The sequence below is a fragment of the Hemitrygon akajei genome, chromosome 9, assembly GCF_048418815.1.
Source record: "Hemitrygon akajei chromosome 9, sHemAka1.3, whole genome shotgun sequence".
Taxonomy (NCBI): Eukaryota; Metazoa; Chordata; class Chondrichthyes; order Myliobatiformes; family Dasyatidae; genus Hemitrygon; species Hemitrygon akajei.
Genome location: NC_133132.1, coordinates 65024817 through 65051581, shown reverse-complemented (window position 1 = coordinate 65051581; position 26765 = coordinate 65024817). Strand labels below are relative to the sequence as shown.

General features: G+C 42.2%; 1 protein-coding gene across 1 annotated transcript in view; it reads right to left on the bottom strand.

Moving 5' to 3' along the window:
- Window positions 1-26765, bottom strand: part of LOC140733193 (inactive tyrosine-protein kinase 7-like) — a 195742-nt gene that overhangs the window by 19817 nt on the left and 149160 nt on the right. Inside the window, exons 8-14 of the mRNA XM_073056190.1 lie at window positions 24469-24602; window positions 21387-21522; window positions 10795-10914; window positions 4856-5002; window positions 4090-4240; window positions 3829-3956; window positions 3508-3708 (exon numbers count right to left, since the gene is read on the bottom strand). Of these exons, the coding sequence (XP_072912291.1) occupies window positions 3508-3708; window positions 3829-3956; window positions 4090-4240; window positions 4856-5002; window positions 10795-10914; window positions 21387-21522; window positions 24469-24602 (1017 nt within the window). The remainder of the gene's footprint in view (window positions 1-3507; window positions 3709-3828; window positions 3957-4089; window positions 4241-4855; window positions 5003-10794; window positions 10915-21386; window positions 21523-24468; window positions 24603-26765) is intronic.

The following is a 26765-nucleotide window of genomic DNA, read 5'->3' as shown; positions in this document are numbered from 1 at the left end:
CTATGTATCTTTGTCTCTGGCTCTGGCTAATTGTCAGCCGGTTCGAGTGTGCTAGTAACCCCCCCCCAGAACCGGCGGTACACCCCCCAATGTCCACAGTCTGGGCCGGGCCCTGTTTGGGAGGTCGGCCTCTGCGCCGCGGTGCCGGAAACTCGACCGGTTGCGCCAAGTCCACGTGGGCCGGTTTGAGTCGGTCCACCGTGAAAACCTCCTCTCTCCCCCCAACGTCCAGCACGAACGTGGACCCGTCGTTTCTGATCACCGTAAACGGCCCCTCGTAGGGCCGTTGCAGCGGTGGCCGATGCCCGCCCCGGCGTACAAACACAAACTTACAGTTCTGCAGATCTTTGGGTACGCAGGTCGGGTGCTGCCCATGCTGCTAAGTGGGCATGGGGGCCAGGGCACCGAGTCTCTCGCGTAGTCTGCCCAGGACCGCTGCGGGTTCTTCCTCTCGCCCCCTTGGGGCTGGTATGAACTCCCCAGGAACGACCAGGGGCGCGCCGTACACCAACTCGGCCGACGAAGCGTGCAGATCGTCTTTGGGCGCCGTGCGGACGCCGAGCAGGACCCAGGGAAGCTCGTCCGCCCAGTTAGCTCCTCGCAGGCGGGCCATGAGAGCCGACTTCAGGTGGCGGTGGAAACGCTCCACCAGTCCGTTCGACTGTGGGTGGTAGGCAGTGGTGTGGTGCAGCTGAGTCCCCAACAGGTTGGCCACCGCTGACCAGAGGCTGGAGGTGAACTGGGCGCCTCTGTCGGAGGTAATGTGGGCCGGGACACCAAAGCGGGACACCCAGGTGGCGATCAGCGCCCGGGCGCAAGATTCGGAGGTGGTGTCGGTGAGCGGGACCGCCTCTGGCCATCTTGTGAACCTGTCCACGATAGTCAGGAGGTGCCGCGCCCCGCGTGACACAGGCAGGGGGCCCACGATATCCACATGAATGTGGTCGAAACGCCGGTGGGTGGGGTGGAACTGCTGCGGCGGGGCAATTTGTTTTAGCAATTCCTATTGTATCCAATTTCTTTATTCATCCCTCTATTATAGACCAAGCTTATTTAGTTTGGAAGACTAAAGGTATACTACGATTTTCTGATTTATTTTTGGATAGTTGCTTCATGTCTTTTGAACAATTATCTAATAAATATAATTTGCCCAGATCTCTTTTTTTTTTAAATATTTACAGATTAGAAATGAAGACTTGTCAATTTAATAATATTATTAAAGTTCATTCAGATGTAGGAGGTGCCCATAAGTTCTTAATACGGGAATAACCTGTATGCTAAACAACTAAAACTGTTTCCCCCTCGAGAATTGCCCTCTTTCTCCCTGCTTTAATAATTCTGATGAGAGCAAGCCTTAATAAAATTGTTCAGTAATGCAAACCACTCATTTCTTATGTTGGACTCTTTATTTTTTATATTTATTTGGCGTAATAAGGACCTTAAATTTGAAAACAAGTTTTCCCAACATATATTCAGCAGGTCCCAGTACAAGCTTATTATTCAATAGAAAATCTGCAAAGGGAAAGGTAAAGCACTCAAAAGGTAATTCAAAGTTATTGAACTTTCTATTTGCTCTGATGAGAGCCTAAACAAGTGCCACTCTCTCTTAGAGTAAACTTAATGAATACTTACATGCACAGTGCCAATGGAAATTTCAAACTCACTTGTGAATACAGGTTTAACAGGTAAATTTCACATTTGGGATCGACACACTTCCACTATGTGAAGAGCTGATAAGTGTACAGAACTTGGTCACAGTCATGAAGACTTCCAAATGGTGCAAGCTGAAAGAGCTAAACTACTGGTGTATGTCTCACAAAAACACAGGAACCTTAAAAATAAAAGCTGATTGCTAATAGCCAGAAAAAGGCCCTTTGGTCCAACTGGTCCATGCTGACCAAGATGGCCCATCCAAGTTAGTTCTATTAGCTACCACTTGTCACAAAACCTTCTAACCTTTCCAATCCATATACCTTACAAACTGTCTTTTAAAAACTGTTATAGTATCTTCCTCAACCACTTCCTCTGACAGCTCACTTCAGTGTAAAAAAAGTTGCCCTCAATGCCCTCTTAAATCTTTCCATCTCAATTTCAACCTATGGCTTCTAATTCATGACTATTTTCTTAACCATACACCTGTACTGCAAGGTTCCACTGTTCTACAATCCTCCCTGGACCCTGCCATTCACTGTGAATGTCCTTCCTAGGTTTTACTTCTCAAAATGATAAACCTGAGACATATCCAGATTATGCTCCATTTGACTTTCATTGGCCCACTTACTGAGATGAGCAAATTCCCCAAGTAATTTTGATAACATTTTTCATTTCTGCTGTACCAGCTATTTCAGTGTCATCTGCAAACTTACTAACCATGCCCTGCACATAATTATCCAAATTGTTGACATAGATGACAGACATCAATAGATTCAGCACCAACCCTTGAGGCACATCACTAGCTACAGACCTCCTGTCCAAGAAACACGCTCCTATTGTTGCCCTCTGCTTTCTACCATTAAGCCAAATGTATATCCAATTAGTCAGCTCTCCCTGGATTCCATGTGATCCAACCTTCTAGAGCAGCCTACCAAGTGAAGGCGTTTGACAAGGTGCCGAACATGAGGCTCTTAACAAGATAAGAGCTCGTGCTGTTACAGGAAAGATCCACTAACTTACAGCAAAGAGTGGAAATAAAGGGGGCCTTTTCTGGTTGGCTGTCAGCAACTAGTGGCATTGCCTGGATTGGGGAGCATGCCCTATGAGAATAGGTTGAGTGAACTTGGCCCTTTCTTCTCGGAACAGTGAAGGATGAGAGCTGATCTGATAGGTGTTTAAAATGATGAGAGACATTGATCGTGTGGATAGTCAGAGGCTTTTTCCCAAGGCTGAAATGGCTAACATGTGAGGGCAGTTTTAAGGTGCTTGGAAGTAGGTACAGAGGAGACATCGGGGCAAGTTGTTTTTCTTTTAAAAACGCAGAGGGTTGTGAGTGCGTGGAATGGGCTGCCAACGACAGTGGTGAAGGTGGATACGATAGAGTCTTTTAAGAGACTCCTGGACAGGTACATGGAGCTTAGAAAAATAGAGGGCTATGGGTAACCCTAGGTAATTTCTAAAGTAAGTACATATTTGGCACAGCATCGTGGCCTGTATTGGGCTGTAGGTTTTCTATGTTTCATCTTCTTACTTCTCAGCTCCACCCATAAAGCCTCAATAATGATCGTTCAGTAATTTAATTTCTGATGTTTTATTAAGATGTAAATTCGTCATAGATTTTTTTGGAATCAGATCTTAAATCACTAGGTACAATTCTTCTTGTCCTAGGAATCCATCCCCCACTACCTCTGCAAATGAAACTAACTTGTTTTCTTTCTCTCAGTTCTGACAAGGGTTCCTGTCAAAAATGAATAGAGCCTGTCTGACCTGTGAGTGTTCCCAGCATTGGCAGAATTTTCTTGATTTTCACCAGCAGCTTATTGGCTAATGGTTCAAAGTGTACATGCATCTTACCATTCAGCACTTCCATTTCAGGTTCCTCCCCTTCTGGCCCTTTGTGCAATCGCTTTGCCTTTCGTCGCTTTTTGCAGTAGAACATGAGACCCAGTACGTTGATAATGTAGGCAACTGCAGCTCCAACAGAAAGGCCAATTGTCTGAATCATCTTGTATGGAGTATGCTGCTTGTCTTCATCACCATGAGCAGCTGGTTTTTCTGCAGGAATAGGCAAAGAAAGATCATGAAACAAACTTAGGATTTTGATTCCTACTTTCAGTTGACAATCAGCAGTCAAAAGTAATGAGAAAAAACTGTTCATTTGTTGTCAATACATACCAACAACATAGAGAAAAGCATCTCGGTGCTGTATGTTGCAATTGTTGCCAGCAATGCATGTGTACTTCCCTGTATCCTCTGCATTGACATCATAGATTACCAATGAACCATTATCCATTTTCCGTACCCTGTGATAAAATATTTAGAAACAACACCATTAGAATTAGTTATGGCTGGTGAAGGGATTCATGATTAAGGCAATATTCCAGCACATGAAGGCTTTGGTGCCACATGAGAGGGTTTGCTCATATTGCTTCCTACCTCTGTGAGCCTTTATTGGAGTCCAAGATCTTCTCTTTCACTTTCCAATGGATGTTAGGCTGTGGTTCCCCTGTGGCTTGGCAGTTTAGCACTGCAATGTATCCCTGGTACACGGTTGTGTTTTCCGGCTCCATCTTAAACTTTGGTAAGACTAAGGAAAGACACACGTGTATGGTGTATAGGATCTGGGGAGGATGTGGATTGAGAAGTGTGCTTCATTCCACCCCCCACCTTTTAGGAAAACTCTAACATCCAGCAGCAGGTTCCTCCAGGCCTGGCATAATTTAGGTTGGATATAGAAAGAAACTTGATTTTAGCTCCACTGCCACCTGCCCACCACACTGTTCTTACCCTTGTGCCTAACTTCCCTGACAGCTGACACTCATCATCTCCAAAGCTTTCTACCCCATCCAGCACACAAACATCTGAATCATGAAGAACAGTGGGAAGACAGGTCCTTGATTTTAAATTGTAACTGAAGTAAATAAGTGAGCCATCCAGTTTAACTATTGTTTAAACTTATGGTACTTTATATTTCAAAGATTAAACTGAATTACCCAGTGTCCCATAAATTACTGTTTATTCCCCTAACACATTTGTCTTCCATCAGTGAAGGCAATTTAAAATTAAAGTACGTATTCCAGAAAAACACTGAGCATTTAACAAGGTGATTTATGAGTTTTATTCTGCTGCGTGAGAAGCTTGTCCCAGTGGGTTGACCTACTGGTGAAGGTGATGAAGGTGCCAGCGGATGAAATAGTCATACCTGCAACAATAAGGCGAACAGATGCTTTGATTTCTCCTTGACTGTTTGATGCAATACAGGTATATTGTCCAGCATCATCTTTGGTCACATTGGTGAAGTGCAATAATCCAGCTTTCTGCCTGATGTGAGGGGATATATGACTGCCATCTGCACCAGTTAAAAGTAACAGAAGTTATTCTGCTGCTAAATCAAAGTCATTGGCAAATTCTAAAGCTCGCACCATCAAGTATGCACATTGGAAGGAAAACAAATGCCGAAAAGCTAACTCATTCAGTTCATAAGGTGAGTGATTGAGTCACAAAATCCCTGCAGATTGGATTAGATTGGGTATGTTTCTCAACCAGCCTGAACACGATGGGCCAAAAAGACTACTTTGTGTTATAAGTTTTCTGTGATTCTGTGAAGTAATGGTTTTGGAAACACTGACCCAAACACACTGCAGTGGAGGGGAATCTTCAGGAGGATGCATTCATGATGCCTGCAACCCTTATTCAAAACAATTATGTGTAGATCATCATAAAGTGTAATTTAATTCCCCAGCTTGTCCTCACTCCCAGCTCTCTTTCTCCATTGAGCAACTAGTCAAAGATAAAAGCTGTCCAAAAAACGATTGTCACATCCAAGAGGGAGACAACCCACAAGCAATGATCAAAGTTCCAAAATGCAAGGGGAACTGTTACAAAAAATAAATAAATTTTAGACATCTGTTTTAAAAGGCTAACTACAATTGAAATAAAAATCCACTAATACTTCAGAATTTCATGAAATATTTTTTCCACAAACATTGTTGATGGATAATTTTAGAGTTACACAGCACAGAAATAGGTTTATTGACCATTGCCTCCACACCAACATCAAGCACCCATCCACACTCATTCCACTTTTCTTCGTTGACCCTGGGCTGCAATTTTTTAGCCACTCACTAATAACAGTCTTTCAGCAAGCAGGGCCAGTCAAGACTCTCAGCAGACTTGAGATCGAATTAGGTGATAAGGTACTGTACTTTGCAAGGACCAATAAAAAGTTGGGTTTCAGTGGAGTGGCCATTTTGGAAGCAACCATTATTGGAGTGAGGCAAGGTTAGAATTGGGAGTTTGAGACTGACTTTGGCAAGGAGAGGCAGAGGCTAAATTAAGTTTCTGGTCAGTTCTTTTTTTATTGCAATTTGAGCATTGGGAATGACAGTGAGAACAGTGGAAAGCACCTTTTGCAGGACGTAAGAAAACACGGAGGCCTCCAGTGCCCCAATGACTACACCTGCAAGAAGTGCACCCAGCTGCAGCTTCTTAAAGACTGCACTTAAAAAACTGGAGTTGGATGAATTCCAGATCAGTCAGGAGAGTACAGGGTTGACTGATAGCAGACATAGGGAATAACTGCACCTGACGTGTAGGATTCAGGTATTTGGGTGACCATCAAGAGAGGGAAAGGGATAAACAGTCAGTGCACAGTACTGCTGTAGCTGTTCCCTCAGTAACAAGTACATCACTTTGAACACTGTTGGAGAGGGGTGAAGAAGGATGATCTAACAGAAGAAAGCACAGCAGTCAGGTCTCTGATACAGAGTGAGACGCAGAAGGTGGGAGCAGCCGTGATAAGGGGATTTACTAGTTAGTGAACAGGCAGGAGGTTCTGTGTATGAGAATGAGATTCCCTGATGCTGTATTGCCCTCAACATGCCAGGAGCAGGGACATCTCAGATTGTCAACAGCTTTCTCAAGGAGGAGGGTGAGCAGCCAAAGATCATGGTCTATGTTGGTACCAATGACATAGGGAAAAAGAGTAACAGGGTCCTGCAGAGCGAGTTCAAAGAGTTAGATACTAAGTTAAGGACAGGACCTTTAAGGTTGTGATCTCAGGATTGCTACCTGTACCATGTACTATTGAGGCCAAAAATAGGAAGATAATACAAGTTTAATGTGTGGCTAAGGTGATGACAGAGGGAGTGATTCAGATTTTGGGATACTGAACTCTCTTCCAGGGCTAACAGGTTTACGTAACATTGCTTTTTGAGGGAAAATGAAGCCCTGGTTAAGAAAAAGAAGGTGGTGTATAGCAGGTATAAGTGGTAAGGAACAAATAAGGTGCTTGAGAAGTATTAAAAAATGCAAGAGAAAACTTAAGAGGGAAACCAGGAGGTCTAAAAGACATGAAATAGTTCTGCCAGACAAAGTGAAGGAGAATTCCAAGGGTGTCTACAAATATACTCAGAACAAAACGATAGCAAGGGATAAATTGGTCCACTTGAAGAATCAAAACCAGAATCAGGTTTAATATCACCAGCATATGTCAAGAAGTTTGTTGTTATGCAGCAGCAGTACATTGCAATATATAATAATAATAAAAACTAAAATACAATAAATTGTATATATTAGGAAGTTGAATGACTAGTGCAAAAAGGGGGGGGGGGGGAAGTAGTGAGGCTGTGCCCAGAGGTTCTATGTCCATTCAGAAATCTGAATAGAAGCTCTTCCTGAATCGCTGACTGTGCGCCTTCAGGCTACTATACCTCCTCCCCGAGAAGAGGGCATGTCCTGACTGTTGGAGGTCCTTAATGATGGATGTTATCTTTTTGAGGCACCACTTCTTGAAGATGTCCAGGATGCTGGGGAGGCTAGTGCCCATGATGGAGCTGACTGAGTTTACAACTTTCTGGAGCTTATTTCAATCCTGTGCAGGGCCAGCCTCCCCACATCCCCCTCCCCCCTTCCAATACCAGATAGTGATAGAGGTAGTTAGAATGCTCTTCATAGTATATATGTAGAAATTTTTGAGTATATTTGGTAACAGACCAAATCTCCTCAAACTCTGAATGAAATATAACTGCTGTTATGCCTTCATTGTAACTGCATCATTATGCTGGACCCAGGATAGATCCTCAGATGTTAACACCCAGGAAGATCAACATGGTCATCTATGCATGGAGCCAAAGGAGATGGGGGAGATCTTAAGTGGATTTTTTTGCATCATTATTTACTTTGGGAGATGGATACAGTCTATAGAAGTGAGACAAAGCAGCTGTGAAGTCATGGACCATATAGAGATTACAGAAGAGGAGGTGCTTGCTGTCTTGAAGCAAATTAGGGTGGATAAATCCCCAGGGCACAACAAATGAACCCCATGGACCTTGTGGGATTATGCAGGGATTCTGGCAAAGGTCCTTAACAAGGGTAAGGTGCCAAAGGACTGGGAAAAAAACTACTGTTGTTTCATTGTTCAACAAAGACCAAGAATAAACCAAAAAATTATAGGCCGGTGAACCTGACATCAGTTGTGGATAAATCATAGGAATATATTCCAAGGGACAAAATATACAAGTTCTTGAATAGACATGGTCAAATTAGGATAGTCAAATTGGCTTTGTGCATGGGCAGTTGTGTCTAACCAGTCTTATGTTTTTTTTTTAAAAAACGCTGATTACCAGTAAAGTTAATGGAAGGAAAAAATCAGTGGATGTTGTCTACAAAGACTTTAGTAAGGCCTCTTACAAAGTCATGCATGGGACACTGGTCAAGGTGGTTCAGTGGCTTGGCATTCAAGGTGAGGGAGCAAACTGGAATCAACATTGGCTTTGCAGCAGAAGCCAGAGATGTAGTAGGTGGTTGCTTCTCTGACTAGAAGCCTGTGACTATTGGTGTGCCACAGAGATCAGTGCTGAGTCTCATCTATATCAATGAGATGGATGACGTGGTAAACTGGATCAGCAAATTTGCGGATGACACCAAGATCGGAGGTGGAGTAGACAGCGAGGAAGGCCAACAAAGCTTTGCAAAAATGGCAGATGGAATTTAATTCAGAGAAGGGTGAGGTGTTGCACTTTGGGAGGACAAACCAGGTTAGAGCTGGCAAACAGTAGAGTACTGAGGACAGCAGTGAACAGAGAGATCTGGGAATACAAACCGTAAGTTCTTGAAAGCAGTGTCACAGGTAGATAGGGTTGTAAAGAAAGATTTTAGCACCATGGCCTTCACAATTTAGAGTATCAAGTAAAGTGTTGGGACGGAGAGGCAAAATTTGGAGTGTTGTGTGCAGTCCTGGTCACCTACCTACAGGAAAAATATCAACCTTATCATATTTGCAACTTCATAAACACATTAGCATCTTAGCAAAATGAATTGCAAAAGGAAAACGGCCCCAATTCAAACTCTAGAAATCAGTAACTCTAAATCCACTTGTAATGGAGGTCAAATGAACCAACTCAGCTCCAATATGGGATGCCATAGTAGCATAGTGGTTAGCACACACTACTGCAGCTTGGGGCATCAGACTTCTGAGTTCAATTCCAATATCCTCTACAAGGAGATTATCTTCGCTGTGGAATGTTTGGGTTTTCTCCAGGTGCTCTGGTATCCTCCCAGTCCAAAGTAGTACCGGTTAGTAGGTTAATTGGTCATTGTATATTGTCCCATAGAAACATAGAAAACCTACAGCACAATACAGGCCCTTCAGCCCACAAAGCTGTGCCGAACATGTCCCTACCTTAGAAATTACCTAGGCTATACCCGTAGCCCTCTATTTTTTGAAGCTCCATGTATCCATCCAGGAGTCTCTTAAAAGACCCTATTGTTTCCGCCTCCACCACCGTTGCCGGCAGCCCATTCCATGCACCCACCACTCTCTGAGTAAAAAACTTATCCCTGACATCTCCTCTGTACCTACTTCCAAGCACCTTAAAACTATGCCCTCTCGTGCTAGCCATTTCAGCCCTGGGGAAAAGCCTCTGACTATCCACAGGATCAATGCCTCTCATTACCTTGTACACCTCTGTCAGGTCACCTCTCATTCTCCATCGCTCCAAGGAGAAAAGGCCGAGTTCACGCAACCTATTCTCATAAGGCATGCTCCCCAATCCAGGCAACATCCTTGTAAACCTCCTTTGCACCCTTTCTATGGTTTCCACACCCTTCCTATAGTAAGGTGACCAGAACTGAGCACAGTACTCCAAGTGCAGTCTGACCAGGGTCCTATATAGCTGCAACATTACCTGTCAGCTCTTAAACACAATCCCATGATTGATGAAGGCCAATGCACTGTATGCCTTCTTAACCGCAGTCAACATGCATAGCAGCTTTGAGTGTCCTACGGACTTAGACCCCAAGATCCCTCTAATCCTCCACACTGCCAACAGTCTTACCATTAATACTATATTTGGTCATCATATTTGACCTACCAAAATGGACCACTTCACACTTATCTGGGTTGAACTCCAACTGCCACTTCTCAGCCCAGTTTTGCATCCTATCAATGTCCCGTTGTAACCTTTAACAGCCCTCCACACTATCCACAACTTTGTGTCATCAGCAAATTTACTAACCCATCCCTCCACTTCCTCATCCAGGTCATTTATAAATATCACAAAGAGTAGGGGTCTCAGAACAGATCCCTGAGGGACACCACTAGTCACCGGCCTCCATGCAGAATATGACCCGTCTACAACCGCTCTGTGCCAGTTCTGGATCCACTAAGCACTGTCTACAACCTCGATTAGGGTTGTCCTGATTAGGCTGGGATTAAATCAGGAGTTGTTGGGCAGTGCGGCTTGCAGGGCAAAAGAGCCTATTCTGCGCTTTATCACTGAATAAATATATAGGGTTACGGTGGAGTGAGTAAACACATCAAGGGTTTCCAGAGAGGGAAAAAATGGAGGTGAAAACTGGGTCATCTTTACACAAGAGAACAGCTTCAACAGAAGTTCAAGAAACAATTGCTGCGAATATACTAAAAGGAACATTTGTGGCAACAAAGCAGAAGGCTTTTGAGAGAGCTTCACGATGAGGCATGAAATCTATGCAATTCTTTGACTTAAAGTAAATAATACTAAAGAAAAATTCTAAATTGTTATTTTTTTAAAAAAAAAGTTTAGTAAACCTAACAAGTTTAACATTCACAGTAATTTACTGATTCGTGTCCGAGATACAAATCTATTAAGAAGATCTCACCACTTTTGCTCCATCTGATAGCTGGTTTCTCACGGCCAGTAGCAGAACACTGTATTGTTATATCCTTATTCAGCTCCATACACTGATGTTGCTGTGGAGTTGGCGTGAACTTCAGCTTCTCTGTAATATGGAACAAGAAAGTGTTTCAGCACATTGCACTTTGGCCATTAGGATGGAAAACAGATGAGTAATTGTATACAGCACCCTGAGTGATACAAGAGAAAGAAAAATTATACCTCACTGGATAGTGTAATTACTTTCCAATAATGGTTTGGTGGGAAATGTCTGCACTAGACAAACTATGTCAACTATATTTGTGATCTCTGCTGAATTATTTTATGACAGCCACAGTAAGAATAGGGATGCTAAAATCATTTCAGTTAAGGAAACAAAAAATAAGAAGGTGAAGGTTCCTGCTGATCATATTTATCAAGTGAGCTTTGCTGTGAAGCCCTTCATGACTAAACTGCCTGTTAAATTTCATTACACAAGGAAATCTGCAGATGCTGGAAATTCAAGCAACACACACAAAATTCTGGTGGAATGCAGCAGGCCCGGCAGCATCTACAGGATGAAGCACTGTTGATGTTTCGGGCCGAGACCCTTTGTCAGGACTAAATGAAAGAAAAGATTGTAAGAGATTTGGAAGTAGGAGGGGGAAGGGGAGATCTGAAATGATAGAAGACAGGAGGGGGTGGGGTGAAGCCAAGAGCGGGAAAGGTGATTAGCAAAAGGGATACAGAGCTAGAGAAGGGAAAGGATCATGGGACGGGAGGCTTAGGGAGAAAGGGGGAAGGGGAGCACCAGAGGGAAATGGAGAACAGGCAGAGAGAGAGGAAAAAAGGGGGGGGGGGGGAAGAGATAAATAAATCAGATTTGGGGAAAGAAGGGGAAGAGGGGCATTAACAGAAGTTAGACAAATCATTTTTCATACCATCAGGTTGGAGGCTACTCAGACGGAATATAAGGTGTTGTTCCTCCAACCTGAGTGTGGCTTCATCTTGACAGTGGAAGAGGCCATGGATAGATGTATCAGAATGGGAATGGGACGTGGAATTAAAATGTGTGGCCACTGGGAGATCCTGCTTTCTCTGGCAGACAGAGCGTAGGTGTTGAGTGAAATGGTCTCCCAGTCTGCATCGGGTCTCACCTATATATAAAAGGCCGCACAGGGAGCACCAGACACAGGATACCACACCAGCCAACTCGCAGGTGAAGTGTCACCTCACCTGGAAGGACTGTCTGGGGCCCTGACAGTCGCTGAATGCTTACGCTCTGTCCGCCAGAGAAAGTAGGATCTCCCACTGGTCACACATTTTAATTCCATGACCCATTCCCATTCTGATACATCTATCCATGGCCTCCTCCATTGTCAAGATGAAGCCACACTCGGGTTGGAGGAACAACACCTTATATTCCGTCTGGGTAGCCTGCAACCTGATGGCATGAACATTGATTTCTCTAACTTCCATTAATGCCCCTCCTCCCCCATCTCTGATTTATTTATTTTCCCCTCTCCCTTTTTTTTCTCTCTGCCCATTCTCCATCTCCCTCTGGTGCTCCCCTCCCCCTTTCTTTCTCCCTCAGCCTCCTGTTCCATGATCTTTTCCCTTCTCCAGCTCTGTATCCCTTTTGCCAATCACCTTTCCAGCTCTTAGCTTTATCCCTCCCCCTCCTGTCTTCTCCTATCATTTCGGATTTTCCCCTCCCCCTCCTACTTTCAAAGCTCTTACTATCTTTTCTTTCAGTTAGTCCTGACGAAGGGTCTCGGCCCAAAACATCGACTGTGTTTCTTCCTATAGATGCAGTCTGGCCTGCTGTGTTCCACCAACATTTTGTGTGTGTGGTTTATTAAAATTCATTGTTAGGGTAGACATTTGATTCCCTGCTGGAATGGGGTTCATATTGGTAAGAAAGACAGATGGGGAGGTGGGAGGTACTCTACCAGTCACTAAGCCAATTCAGGTCACAGAGACAGAATGGTTAAACAACTGCTTCTATCTGTGTTACACTCTACAACAGTTGCCATAGCACCTGGCCCAGACATACCTACAATACAAGGGACACATGTCAGAATGGTGTTTCTGGATTTCAGTTCAACATTCAACACTATTGTCCCACAGATCTTGGTGAACAAATTCCTACTCCTCAGTCTAAATTCACCACTATGCAACTGGATGTTGGACTTCCTAATGAACAGACCTCAGATAGTCAGGATGCACAACTCTTCTTTCTCCTCATCATCCTCAACACAGTTGTCCCCCAGGGCTGTGTGCTGAACCCATTGCTGTACACTGTTTACATATGGCTGTACATGGCTAAACACACGAGCAATCACATTGTCAAGCCTGCTGGATGACACGACAGTGGTGGGGTGGAAAAGCTCCAGGCTTTGTGCCAGGCAAATAACGTCTTCCTTAATGTCAACTAGCCAAAGGAGATAGTTACTGCTTGGGGAAAGTAACTGTTTTTGAGTCTGGTGGTCCTGGAGTGGGTGCTATGTAGCCTCCTCTCTGATAGGATTTCAGGAGAAGACACAATCGCATTAACACCCTACTTTACATTGGTGGCACAACAGTGGAAATTACAAGCAGTTTCGAACTCCCGGGAGTGCGCATCATACACAACCTCTCGTGGTCCCAGAACATATCCTAGAGTCAGGAAAGCTCACAGATGCCTCCACTTTTTGAGGAGGCTGAAGAGAGCTGGACTTGGCGCATCCATACTCGCGCCATTCTACAGATGCACAGTAGAGAGCATCCGAACAAGCTGCATCACTGCTTGGTACAGAGACTGCGGTACGACGGATCGGAAGGGTCTACAGCCATCAGTCAAAACTGTGGAATGCATCTCTGGCACCAACCTACCCGCCATCAAGGACATATATACAAGAAAGGTTCTGGAAAAGGGCCAGTAACGTCATGAAGGATCCAACCCACCCTACTCATGTTTGTCCAAATCCTATCAGGGAGGAGGCTACAAAGCACCCACTCCAGGACCACCAGACTCAAAAAGTTACTTTCCCCAAGCAGTAAGGCTGATCAACACCTCCACCCACTAAAACTACCACTATATTATTTACCGTCAGTCACCTTATTTAGTGTCACTTTATGGACAAAAAAAAAATCAATGTATTTAAATTTGTGTTTTTTAAAAAATTATTGATATCTTTTGTGTTGCACTGGATTCGGAGTAACAATTATTTTGTTTTCCTTTACACTTGTGTACAGGAAATGACATTAAACAATCTTGAATCCAATCTTAGTTGTGTTTTCAATTAAAAGTGTAAATAATCATGAAACCAGTAATAATTCTGGAATCATGTAAACATGAAAGCTGTTTCAGATTTTATCCTAGCATTTTGCCACACAGCAATATGCTGTTTAGTTTGTATTATATACTGCTTGCAACACTGTTAATCAGTTGGAAACTTCCCAACAAGTCTGTACTGGAATTAATTTCCTCTGCTCCCTCCCAACCATCGACAATGGGAATGTATTGCCACGGTGACTTGATTGTTAGACTAGAAATGTAAACAGTATTTTATAAAGTTGCGAGAATTAAGGTGACGAAACAAAAAGATGATAAATCTCATAATCACTAATTTTTTTAAAGTCTCATTTTGTAGTCAGAGTGAATCTGATGTGTGCTTTCTGCACCATTCCAAAATTTATTTTTTGTGATACAGTATTAAGTAGTAATTCATGTAATATTAAAGCTAAACTACACTTCAAACTAACACTCATAACTTAATGGAAATGGTGTTATTTTGTAATGTGGACAAATGCAGATATAACTAGCCTTTGCAGCAGAATCTTGATAACAGCATTCATCATTGTTTACTGAAATAGATTTTAAACTGCTTCTCCATCCATTCTATCACACTCCAACCCTACCCACACACACGGAACAGGAAAGTTAAACTCCAGGAATGACAAGCTCATCAGAAGTGAGGCAGAAACCTTTCCTCTTCCCAAATAATCACAACAGAAGATAACTTATGGATATACTGGCCTCCTTACGTGGGACTTATCAGCAAAAGTACAAAGGTCAGCATAATTATTGGCCGAATTTTTGACCTGCAGTTGGCTTAATTATTAGACCATCAGTCTATGGATGACAAGCCTTTGACCAAATTCCAAGTATCCTGATGCTTCTTAAATGACCCAGTTTCAACCACACCATTAAGCAGTGCATTCTAGGTACTTACCACTCTCAAGATGAAGGTAGACTTCCACATATCCCTACTGAATCACTTCCCTTTTATCCTTACGAGTTATATTCTTGAGTTTCATCTACCTCTGCAGTCTATCTTGATTACATACTCATCCTTTTATGCATCTCAATCTGTCCCTCCCCCATAACCAACTCTTCTCCAGGAACCCAGCTTCTCCAGTCTCTCCTCACTGTCCTGCTCCATTCCATGCAAAACCGCTGGTGAATCTCATCTGCACCCTGTCAAGAGCCACCACATTCTTACTAATCAATAGATTTTAAAAATTCTGTTGATCCACAAAAATTGGCAGTCCCAATTGCAGACTCAGGATGCGAGTATAGTTCCCTTTTAAGAAAAAGGAAATGGGGAAAGCACGCTGGGCTGCAGATACAATTGAAATGCAGAGGCTTCAGATCCTCACTTCCAACTATCCTGCTGGCAAATGTACAGTCTCTGAAATAAAACTGAAGATCTTGGAGAGATTACAGTACCAAAGGGACACAGGGACCGCTGTATACTTTGCTTCAAGGACCTCTGCTACTTCCGATGCAGCAATGCAACCCAAGGGCTTCACCATCCACCAAAAAAAAACCCAGGACAGCTGAGTCTTTTCAAGTTGGGGAAGATGGAGTATGCTTTATATTTAACTCTTTGTGACGAGTTTATTGCAGAGGTCTACTTGCAGTAATATGGCCTATTCTTGGTATCAGAGTGTAGGAAGACTATCACAGGGAGTTCAGCGTACATTTGAAAGCTCTGCAAGATTTGACATGTAATTTGACACATGCCAACCAATCTTCTTTCATGCTGCATTATTGTAAGATTTATAACATCCACCTAAGTAAAGGACACTCTTTTCTTGATCTTTTTGTTTTGTTTTGAACTAAAATGTCAAAAGAGAACTTGAAATAAGTGATCATCTTATTTGTCTTGGTGATGTTTGATTGAGAACTTGAGGGTAACTCACCACAATCCTTAAAACAAAATTAACTTGTGTTGCAACTTGTCCAATTACCATGCAGGCTTAAGATCTGCAAAACTTCAGAAATGTTGATCAAGACTCACATATAATTACTCACAAATAATTTCAAGATTGTTCACGAGCTAATCTAATGACTTTGAGACCAAACTTGCTTTGTGGTGCTGTGTCAGAGACAATACAAGCTCGATTTTAGTTTCTGCCTTCATTCTGTTTGCTGATCTAAGGCAGAAACCTTTTTAGATACAATGTCGGAGTCAAGGATGACTTGAACATATTGAACAGTACTGCACAGGTACAGGCTCTTTGGCCCTCAATGTCCACCATGCCAAATTAAACTAATCCTACCTGCACAGTCTGTACACAATCCATATCCCTCTTTTCCCTGCATGTTCACATGCCTGTGCAAACACTAATAAATGTCACTACTATATCTGCTTCCACCACCCCTGGCAGCACAACAAGGCACCTTTCAATCTGTATAAAAACAGCTTTACTTGACTCCTTCAGATTTTTCCCTTCTCACTTTAAAGCAGTCGATATACTCTAATATTTGACAAACCTCAATAGAGTATATCGACTGGCTCGAGACAGCCTGGTATGCAAAGACCAATGCCCTTGAATGAACAATCCTACAAAAAGTAGTGGATATGGGCCAGTTCATCATAGGCAAGGCCCTCCCCACCAATGAGCACATCTACACAAAACGTTGTTGCAGGAAAATAGCATCCATTATCAGTGACCCCACCACCCAGGACATCCTCTCTTCTTACTGCTGCCTTCAGGAAGGTGGTACAGGAGCCTTAGGACTCTCACCATCAGGTTCAGGAACAGTTATCACTCCTCAACCATCAGGCTCTTGAAGCCAAAGGGGATAACCTCACTCCACTTCACTTGCCCTATCGTTGAAATATTCCCACAACCCATGGAATTACTTTCAAGGACTTTTGAACTCCTATTATCAATATGTATTGCTTATTTATTATTATGATTTCTTCCTTTTTGTATTTGCACAGTTTGTTGTCTTTTGCACACTGACTAAACGCCCAGGTTGGTGTAGTCTTTCCTTGATTCTGTTGTGGTTATTATTCTATGGATTTATTGAGTATGCCCACAAGAAAATGAATTTTAAGGTTGTATATGGTGACATACATGTGCTTTGAGAATAAATTTACATTGAAATTTTTACCTTGGGGTAAAATATTCAGACTGCCTGCCTTATCTCTGTCTCTCATAATTATTATAAACTTCCATTAGGTCTACTCTCAGTCTCCAACATTCCAAAGAAGAAATATCCCAGTTTGTCCAACCTCTCCTTATAGCTACTACTCTGTAATCCAAGCAACATACTGATCAACCTCTTCCACACCCTCTCCAAAGGTGCAGCAACCAGAACTGCACACAAAACTGCCAATGTGGTCAACCCCAAGTTTCATACAGTTGCAGCATGACTTACTAACTTTTACCCTCAACACCCCAACCAATTAAAAGCATGCCGTTCAACTCTTTTCCAGCCTACCTACTCATGTTCCCCCTTTTAGGGAAATACGAATGTGCACCCCAATATCCCTCTGTACAACAATGCTTCTAAAGGTCTTGCCATTAACAACATGCTTTCCCCTTCCAAACTGTAACACATCATACTTATATACTGTAAATTGATCTACATCTGTCATTTCTCCAATTGATCTACATCCTTTGGCAACATTCCTCACTACCCATAACTCCATCAATTTTTGCTTCAACTCCAACTTACTAATCAGCTCAGCTACTGTACATAGAAACAGAGGCCATAACACTGATCCAAGAGAAATCACTGATCACAGACATCCAATCTGAGGAACAAACTTCCAACATTTTGTATGGCTAAGCCAACTATGAATCTAAACCACAAAGTCACCATGCATGCCATGTGCCTTATTTTTCTGGATCAGCCTACCTTAAGGGACCGTGTCAAATGCCTTGCTATCGTTCATCTACATAATATCCATTGCCCTAACCTGATCAATTATCTTTGTTCACCTCCTCAACAAACTTAACCATTCATAAGACACAACCATGCTGACCATCCCTAATGAGCCTATGCGCTTCCAAATGTGAATACATCCTACTCCTTCAAAAACTTTCCAATAATTTCCTCACCACTGACACAAGGCTCACCAGCCCACAATTACAATTGGATTATCCCAATAGCCTTTCTTAAAAAAAAAGGAGCAACATTGGTTATCCCCCAGTCCTTCATGACTTCACTCATGGATGGAGGAAATACCAAGATCTCTGTCAAGGTCCCAGAAAATTCCTCTCTTGTCCCTGTCAACAGCCTGAAACAAATCCCATCATAACCAAGAAACTTATTCAACAGTTCCAACACCGCCACCTTCTTGATAACATCATGCACTAGAATTTTAGAAAACCCCCACACTGAACTCACTATTATCCATGTTCTACCTGGTGAACACCTATACACCGAAGTATAGGTTAGAATCTTGCCTACTTCCTCTGACTCAATTGGATACATAATTCAGGTACAATCTCACCAGTGCCCTATATCAGTACAGCAAGACATGACAAAGACCAATTTAGCATTCATCTTCCTGATTTCTTGATGTACCTCAATGTAAATTTCATTGCGTGCAGAAAGACACCCTTTGAACATTTCCCCATTCTATTAGTAGTTAAAAGAAACATTTTTTCTGTTTTGCATTCTGTTTTGACATTATAGTCCACCTGCCACCTTCTTGCCAATCGGCTTCTAAATATCCCATTGAAGTGTCTTTTCCATCCAATATTATTCTCAATTGCACCCAAGTTTGTATCAACATGACATTTGTCACCTCAGTAAATTCATGGTTAGTATAAATGGAAACGTACTGCAAGAAAATCGACCACAATCAGGTATTTTTGGTGCAAATCAACTCCTGTCTCAGAGATGGCCTACATTTGTTCCAATCTTGTCTCTTGTCACAATAGATCGACGGCGGAAGCAATTTCTCTGGCTCTTCAAACTGAACAATAGAAACTCATTTATCAACTACAGCTTGGTGTTCAACACAATCATCCCTTCCAAACTCATCATGAAGCTTCAAGACCCAGACCTCTGTACTGGGATACACAAATTCAACATTGGCAGACCTCAATCACTGAAGATTGGAAACATCTCCTCCCTGATCAAGGTGTACCTTAAGACTGTGTGGTTAGCTCCTTGATCTACTCTCTTACAATAAAGCCATAAGACATCGGAGCAGAATTAGGCTATTCAGCCCATTGAATCCACTCCACCATTTCATCATGGATAATCCCGGATTCCACTCAACCCCATAGACCTATCCCTGAATGCCCTAACCAATCAGGAATCTATCAACTTCCACTTTAAATATACCCACAGACATGGCCTCCAACACAGCCTGCGGCAGAGTATATTCACCAACCACTCTTTGATTAAAAAATTCCTCCTTGCTTCTGTCCTAAAAGGTCGCGCCTCAATTTTGAGGCTCTGCCCTCTAGCTCTGGATATTCCCATCAGAGGAAACATCCTCTCCACATCCACCTTATCTAGTGCTTTCAAAATTCAGTAGGCTTCAATGAGATCCCTGTGCATTCTTCTAAATTCCAGTGACTACAGGCCCAAAGCTTCCAAATGCTCCTCTTATGTTAACCCCATTCATCCCCAGAATCATCCTCATGCGCCTCCTCTGGGATCTCTCCAATGGCAACACATCCTTGCTGAGATAAGGGGCTCAAGACTGTTGACAATACTCCCAAGTGCGGCTTGACTGGTATCTTATAAGCTTCAGCATTATCTCTATGCCCCTTGAAATAATGTTTGCCTTCTTTACCACAGACTCATCGTGTAAATTAACCTTCTGGAAGTCTTGCACGAGGACTCCCAAATCCGTCTGCACCTCTGATGTTTGAACCTTCTCTATATTTAGATAACAGTCCACACTGTTGTTCCTTTTAAGAAAATGCATTAGCATACATTTCCCAACACTGTATTCCATCTGCCACTTTTTTGCCCATTCTTCCAATTTGTCCTGCTGCAATCACATTGCTTCCTCAGCACTACCTACCCCTCCACCTATCTTCACATCATCTGCAGACTTTGTCACAAAGTCATCAATTCCACCATATAAATTACTGACGAACAATGTGAAAATGCTAACCCATGAGGAACATCACTAGTCCCTGGCAGCCAACCAGAAAAGGCCCCCTTTTATTCCCACTCACTACCTACTGTCCGTCAGCCATTCCTCTATCTATGCTAGACTATTTCCTATAACACCATAGGATTTTATCTTTTATTTCATTTTACTATAGCAAGATAGGACACCTGGTTGAGTGGTGCTGCAGAAACAACTCCTCATCCAGTGTCAGCAAATCTAGAGCTGATTACTGACTGCAGGAAGGGAAAAGACAATGAACATGAACAAACCTACATTAGGGGAATCTGCAGTGGAGAGAGTCAGCAACTTTAAAATCCTGAATGACCTGTTCTCAGCCCAACATGTTGATGCAATCATAAGGAAATTGCATCAGCATCTTTACTTCCTTAGGAAATTAAGGAGGTTCAGATGGTCAGCAGACACCATCTTTTTGGACCACACCATCTTTTCGCCGTTACCATTGTGTTGAAAGTACAGACATCTGAAGCCCCACATAAACCAGTTTTTGTTTTTAAAACTCCCACTCTCTCTTTAAGCATTCATTTCTTGAACCAATTAACAAAACTCTAGTCAGTATAGTTTAGCAACTATACTGTAACCACTTTGACCACTTTGCACTGAATTGGACTTGATTGTTATACATGTGTTTTCTTATATAAAAAATTGAGTATAACTTATGATTAATTTGTTTTTCTTGTGAGTGCTACTTACATGATACATGTCTGTGATACTGCAGCAAGTTTTTAATTGCAGTGTACACACATGTACTTTGAGGTTCATATTGCTTGTACCTTAGATTCTGGTCACTTTTTTTTGCTGCTTTTGAGCTGTTTGATCGAAACAATTGATGCGGACTGGGGCACGTCAGTGAAGAATAGCCCCGCGGCCTGCAGTGAGCCAGTGGCACGGCACTAAACTAAATACTACTGGTCTTCTAGTTTGATGTTTGATATTCTATGTGTTGCTCACTCATTTTTTGCTATTTGTGCAATTTGTTCTTTTTCGTGCATTGGGTGTTTGATGTTTTCTTGAACAGGTTCCATGGTGTATACATACTTTGATAATAAATATACTTTGATAAATGAGGGGGAAAAAGTGCTGCAAATGAGCAGTACCATTTGTCTATCAATTGAGTTCCCTATTCAGATGTCCTGAAATTGGGTATTACTTCAGGCCCAAACAAGTTGGCAGATTTCAGAAGTAAAAATTATTACAGATAGCAATTTGCTCTTACCGAGGACTTGGACACGAGCATATCCCTCGATGTACCCTGCTGGGGTGCTGCTCTGGCATTTATACAAAGTTCCATCATATACCTCCACATTATTAATACGCAGAGTTCCATTGGCCAGCTGCTCAAACCGGCTGTCCTGTAATTTAACAAAAATCAGGAGCCAATGAAATTCATAGCCTTACCAAAACAGTAGTCTGCAACAGTTGTCAAGAGGGAGAGGGAAACAGGGAGCAAGGAGCAATACAAACTCGCATTGATCACTCAAAATCTGTACAATTTGGCTAATCTCTAATGGAGCTATCACGTGACGTGGAAATAGAGTTAACTGTTGAGTCAGGTGCTCACAAATCTTATTCTATTGCTCAGAATTCAATAGTTCTAACACCAGGAATACTTCAGCAACATTCTCCTTATGAGCAACACCAATAATAATGAAGTGCTTTGAGAGATTGGTCCTCTCCCACATTAAAGTCACTATTCCTGCTACACTGGACTCACACCAGTTTGCCTATAAAGTAAACAGGTCTGCGGAGGATGCCACCTCATTAGCTCTTCACACTGTCCTGACACATCTGGAGGGAAAGGGCACATAGGTGAGGATGTTGTTTGTTGATTATAGCTCTGCTTTTAATACTGTCATCCCCAGCAAGCTCATCTCCAAACTCCACCAGCTAGGCCTCAGCTCATCACTCTGCAAGTGGGTCCTGAATTTCTTGTCAGAGCGTTCACAGGCAGTGAGACTGGGTCCTCACCTGTCCTCCACTACTATCCTGAACACTGGTACACCACAAGGTTGTGTATTGAGTCCCATACTCTACTCCCTCTTCACGTACAACTATGTACCTGCATTTGACACCTATACCATCATCAAATTCACAGACGACACAACAGTGATTAGGTTGATCTCCAACAGAGACGAATCAGCGTACAGAGCAGAAATACAGAACTTAGTGAGCTGGTGCTTAGAGAACAACCTGTCTCTTAATACAGCAAAGACTAAGGAGCTAATTATCAACTTTGGAAAGTCACGGGATGACAAGTATGCTCCAGTCTACATTAACGGAGACATAGTGGGGAGAGTGTCCAGTTTCAGGTTTCTGGGAATACACTTCTCAGAAGACCTTACATGGTCCACTAACACCACAACAATAGTTAAGAAATCACAACAATGCTTGTTTTTCCTCAGGACACTGAAGAAAGCTGGTCTACCTGAACAGATGCTGGTGACCTTTTACCCCTGCACCATAGAGAGCATCTTAACATACTGCCTCTCTGTGTGGTATCTCAGTTGTACAGCAGCTGATAGGAAAGCACTTCAGCGGATCCTCTCTAGCACACAGAAGATCATCAGGACACAGCTCCCAGCCCTGGAAGACACCAACAGCTTATACTGCCTAAGGAAAGCTACAAGCATCTGTAAGGACAATACACACTCATGCAATTATCTGTTTGAACTTCTTCCATCTGGCAGACATTATACGATTTTCTATGCCCACACTTCCAGACTGAAAAATAGCTTTTTCCACCAGAGCAAAAATTGCTCTGAACCAATCGATCAAACATCATCCGTAAATTTGTTATATTGCTACTTTTAATACTGGTTTTATGGCTGTCGTGCATCTGAGTTGTGCTTTTGTACTGCTGGACATTGCTTGTACTGGATGGTTACTTGATTTTATTTATTGTTTATTTATTTTATTTGTTGTTTTATAGCACTGAGTACGAGTTGCAAACTCATTTTCGCTGTATTGGTGCATGACAAATTGTACTATGCAATGACAATAAAGATATTTCAATTTCAATGTCTCATTGAAACGTACCTACTCAGAACCCCACACAAATATCCCCTGAACATTTGCCACATTTCTTCCGTACGTTTCCCTGAGAACACTTGTTTCCAATTTATGCTTCCAAGTTCCTGCCTGATAGCCTCATATTTCCCCTTGCTCCAATTAAATGTTTCTCTAACTTGTCTGTTCCTGTCCCTCTCCAATGCTATGGTAAAGGAGATAGAATTGTGATTACTATCTCCAAAATGCTCTCCCACTGAGAGCCTGACACCTGGACAGGTTCATTTCCCAATACTAGATCAAGTACAGCCTTTCCTCTTGTAGGCATTATTACCAGAATGGTAGACAAGTTTTCAGCTACTATTTATTCCTTAGCCACCAATCTAATCATCTTCTTCAGCAGACCCTTAAGGTCAAGCATAACTTGCCACGGGTGGGTTGTTTGGGTGATAGGAGTTCCTTCCTCCAATGGAACATAGCTCCCAAAATATCTTACTGAATGTTTTTCTTCCATTTTGAGCAGCTCCAAGCCAGGGTTTCCTAGCAGATGATAGAGAATTTTATTTTTTTTCCAATAAGATTTGGAGCATCATTGAAGCATTTCATTTGTCCTCCTGGAAGTCTCTTTCTGTGAAGCCGAGGATGACAGCTTGTTTGGGAGGTCTGAAGCCAGGTTTGTACATAATGAATGTCAAAGCCTGATTATATGGCCGCTATCACATTGCTGTTTGATGACTTTCATCTTGGCTGTCATATTCTTTATAAAATCTACAATAAAGTATTTGGGATTTGGGACATCCCAAGATTACAACCGGCATCAAATATAAACAGGCTTTAAGAGGCATTGCATGGTACAACAATGTAACATTGTCTTTTATATAGAACACAAAATCTCATGATCCACCTAGCCCATTGTCAGCAAGCCTTGTGATAGCTACAAAAATTGGTCAGCATTTCTGATAAAGGGAGGAGGATGTCATCAGGATTCCCAAATTTCAGCAGTAAAGAATGTCTGAAATGTCCATTTTTAAGCAACAAATGGGTAACATAAGACACAGGAAAGATGTTCCACTGTGCTTAAATAGCCCACAAAAATTAGGATTAATACTTAAAAACCCAGCTCTTCGGGTAAAATCTACAATCTATGTGCAGCTGTCTGTACATAGAGCTGTATCTCAACAATATGACTTCTTTCCAAGGAAGCAAAGATAAATATTTAGTTATTCCTTCTTTGTCAACATGAGCCAGACATAAACTACACACATGCCTCTGAAGATGGGTGACATACTTACACCAGAAATGTCCACATTGTTCCGGAACCACGTTACGATGGGAACTGGGGTAGCTCGAGTGCTACAGGGCAAAAATCCTGGCATCCCTTCATCTAGCTGGCAGTCAGATGGTTTGACCACCCACTCTGGGATTGCTATGTATGGAAAGAAAGATTCACAAGAAGAAATTTGACAAACTCAACATTCCAATTCCATTATACTTCAAGGAAAGAATCAGGACTTTAGATCAGTTACAGAGTAAGGCACTATTACCATCAAGATATTAAGTGAAATCACACTCTCTGGATGATTGAGAATTACTATATTATGAGGTGTGGTACAGAGGGGCTCTGAACATAATGATTTCCCTTTTCTGAGAGTTGCTGGAAAGAAAAATAGTGCTTGTGTATTTTTAAGCTCCAATACTGACATACATAAACTGAGGTCAAAACACACAAAGGAACTAGAGTAGATTTTATGGAGAGAAATAGACAATTGGTGTTTCGGTTTGAGATCCCTCACTAATACTGATGAAGGGTCTTGACCCAAAATGTCAACTATCCTTTTTCCCTCCAGCACCTGCAGTCTCTTGCATCTCCACAAACTGGGACTGGCCAGGTTTACTGTAATGGCCCACCCAGAACAGTATGCTTTCATTCACTCTCCAGACTATCTGAAATCATGAACTACACTCAAAACAAACGAGGAAGGGGAATAAGGGATGAATAGAGAGCTCAAGGAGGAAAGCTTAAAGAATTGGATGTGGGTGGAGGAGGGGATGGGGAGAAAAACACCCAAAATGCCTATGGTCAATATTTTGAGTGCCAGACTCCATTGCACCAGATTTCTGGGACTGGATTGAAAAGGGTTTGGTCAGGCCCTAATGTCAACTGTTTAACCCCATCCATAGATACTGCCTGACCTGCCGAGTTCCTCTAGCATTTTGTATGTGTTGCTCTGGATTTCCAGCACCTGCAGAATCTCTTGTACTTATTTTTTAAAAAGGATACCTACTTCTAATGAGGATTAAACACCTGTTGTGAAAATGACATTTAATACATTGATGATGTGAAATAGCACTTTTGCAGAGCTCACACTAGACCTGCACACTCAGACCAAACCCTTTTCAATTCAGTCCCAGACATCTTACATCTGCGCTGTCATCTTGCATCTAAGGAACAAAAAAGTTTTATGAGCTGAATGTTCAGTGGCGATTTTAATGAATTGCAGGTATCATGAGTTCACTGGTGCAATGGAGTCTGGCACTCACGACACATTTGCACATGTATGTCTTTTACATGAGGATGCCGGACAAACTGCACATTAACTTAGTGGCCACTTTATTAGGTACTCTGGTACTCATGCATAAAAGTATGCAGACATGGTCATGTAGTGCAGTTGCTGTTCAAATCAAACAGAATGGAGAAGAATTTGATCTAATTGACTTTGACTGTAGATTGACCACTGGTGCCAGACTGGGTGGTTTGAGTATCTCAGAACTGTTAAACTCCTGGGATCTGCATGCACAACAGTCTCTAAAGTTTACAGAGAATGGTGCGAAAAACAAAAGAAAATGTCTGGCAGCTCTGTGGGCAAAAATGCCTTGTTAATTATAGAGGTCAGAGCAGAATGGCCTGCGTCAAGCCAGGAAGGCAACAGTAACTCAAATGACCACACGTAACAACACTGGCGTGTGGAAGAATATCTCTGAAAGCACTCCAGCTTTTATTTGCCCATTGGCAATAAAGAGAATATAAAATGATTGAGGGGACTTTGCAAGCAGTAATCAATAAGCCAGATTCATCTTTCTTTGCTAAGTCTGTTGTGAGTTGTCCATCCATGGTCCTGTATGCATAAGATACCAAGTATTTTAAAATTTAAGTGAGTACTCTGATAAAATAGCCTTTGTTGAAACTGTGTCATTATATCTGGGCCCAATTCAGCCCTTGTCCAAATTTCAGTTTTCACTCCTGCATTTCATTCAGAATAGTAATTATAGAAATTATAGAAATAAGCTTATTATTCCCCTTTGTTACTGTTGCAAGTGTCAGGTTTGATGCAGATGAAGGTATTAACAGAGCTAAATCACTGGCTTAAATCTATTGGAAGATCCAGAACCTAAGGTGCATAATACAGCTTCCTTTAACACTGCTCTGAAAATGATCAGTTATTTTATCCATTAATAATCAAGCCTTCTTATTCTGATTAAAATGGTTGCTATCCATTTCTGTATGAGGGTACAATGCTAAGGTACATTTCAGCAGACAAAGCACAAGCTCCTTAACTCAAAAAAAATTCAGCCTTTCTTTATTGTTGGG